This window comes from Penaeus monodon, chromosome 32 (genome assembly GCF_015228065.2).
Source record: "Penaeus monodon isolate SGIC_2016 chromosome 32, NSTDA_Pmon_1, whole genome shotgun sequence".
Taxonomy (NCBI): domain Eukaryota; kingdom Metazoa; phylum Arthropoda; class Malacostraca; order Decapoda; family Penaeidae; genus Penaeus; species Penaeus monodon.
This window is the reverse complement of record NC_051417.1, coordinates 12,690,363-12,692,106: the sequence shown is the minus strand read 5'-3', so window position 1 is coordinate 12,692,106 and position 1,744 is coordinate 12,690,363. Positions and strand designations below refer to the sequence as shown.

The following is a 1,744-nucleotide window of genomic DNA, read 5'->3' as shown; positions in this document are numbered from 1 at the left end:
TTCCTTTTCATTTGCAATATTGTACTATATTTTGAGAATTATTTACTTTCATCTCATTATGTCGATGAAGATGACAATCAAAACAAAACCATTGATAAGAATGAGAGTGAGACGACGCTGAGTAACAAAACAAAGAAGTTTCTTGGTTTGCTTTTCACGTTTGAATAGTCATTTAACTGAGACGGTTGACGAGGGATGTTAGGATTTAAACGGCTTCATTCACTTGAAAAAATGCCATTTCCCGGTTTCAAATTTCGCCTATCATCTAATTATTTACACTAATTACTCTCATCAACACCAAACGCATCACCTACCTCATTAACACCACTGTATCTCATTCATTATCATATCATTTACCTTGATGAATAAATTATGAATGGCATTGTCACTGCATTTAAAGTACAATATGTTTAGCAGTTACTTCTCAAATGGTGAATAACATTTCACTAATGAATCGGGTATTGAAAGAACAAGGGCCTAATAACAATGGTGCTTGTACTAGCGAATGATTGTATCGTATTGTTTCGTGTGAATAGTGGCGTCAGAAGAAGGGATAGGTGAAAGGAAGGGATGAATGTGGTTATGGATGGATGTATCGATAACAGCGTAGGTTTCGTATTGCTGTATACGATAATACGTGCGTTTTGATGGGCTTTATTACAAAATGATGATGGTTATTCGTATTTCATACAATAAATTTCAGTCCACGGAAGTTCATATTGTATGAAACAACAAATGCAGAGATTGATTTGGTCCAAATGCTATTGTTAATCATATGGTTTATCGACGATGTAAATAAAGCTCCATTCTTCGACGAACTGCACAACAAAGGCTAATAAGAAAACAAAAACAGGGTTCCAAGCAGGAATTCAGGAAGTTTACGGCGAGATAAGAAAAGCGAAGATTCATGATCCGAGAGCCTGGGTAAAGGGATCAGGCGGAATCACTGCTTACGGGCCAGCGAGGAAAAATGGAGGCTTATTTGGCCAAGAGGAGGCTCATGAGATGTGCCAGAGGTTCAAGCGTCACGGGGAATGAGACTCCGAAGGCGAGGAAAAGGTTCATTTAGCTCTTGTAAGTACGAATAACGACCTGAAGACTCGGTGGTTCGTGGTATATGATAAGGGGAGTATAAGGGGAGAGGGGAAGGGGCTTTGGTGATGCAGCTGTGGGTATGGGGTCTGGTACGATTTATGGGCGAGTAAGTGTGGGATAGGATTGGATTCCCCTAAGGATTCGACTCTGATGGAAGTGTTCCAGCGAGTCGTGTCGAAGAGATATATACTCCTAAATACGCCATGTTGGTCCTTCAGCATGTACCAGCCTGTGCCTTGGGGGACATGAACAGCATGCTGCGTTACGTGACGTTACCTGAATGGAGTACTGCGGCAAGGAAGAGGAAGAGGAAGAAGACGGGAGGCAGCAGGCGCGGCCAGGGACGGGACACGGTAGAGGTACTGGAAGCGCCCCTCGCCGCCATCTTTGCGGGCCCAGCCTGCTGCGCCCAGCGGTGGCTGGTGCCTCGCCTGCCTGCTGGCTGTCGTCACTGCTCAAGCGTCCTTCTGTTTTCCCTTAAAACGCTTGAGCTCACCCGCGCCACATGGGTCTGCGGGGCTGGCGCTCCTTCAAGACACTTCCGCACTTAACACTCGGAGTTAGTGGCTGCAGCGACGCGTCCGACCCCCGCCATCCATACGAAGGGCTCTCACGTCGTGCTGGGGTGAGCACAGGTCATGTAGGGGGT

The 1,744-nt window shown here is 45.5% G+C and overlaps 1 protein-coding gene across 2 annotated transcripts in view; it reads right to left on the bottom strand.

Annotated features, from left to right (window-relative positions):
* LOC119593502 (acetylcholine receptor subunit beta-like 1) overlaps positions 1–1,738 on the bottom strand; it is a 126,526-nt gene extending 124,788 nt beyond the window's left edge. For both annotated transcript variants that reach the window (XM_037942452.1, XM_037942454.1), the window contains exon 1: positions 1,372–1,738. In XM_037942452.1, the coding sequence (XP_037798380.1) occupies positions 1,372–1,480 (109 nt within the window). In that variant the 5' untranslated portion in view covers positions 1,481–1,738. The remainder of the gene's footprint in view (positions 1–1,371) is intronic.
* Positions 1,739–1,744: the final 6 nt, after the last annotated feature.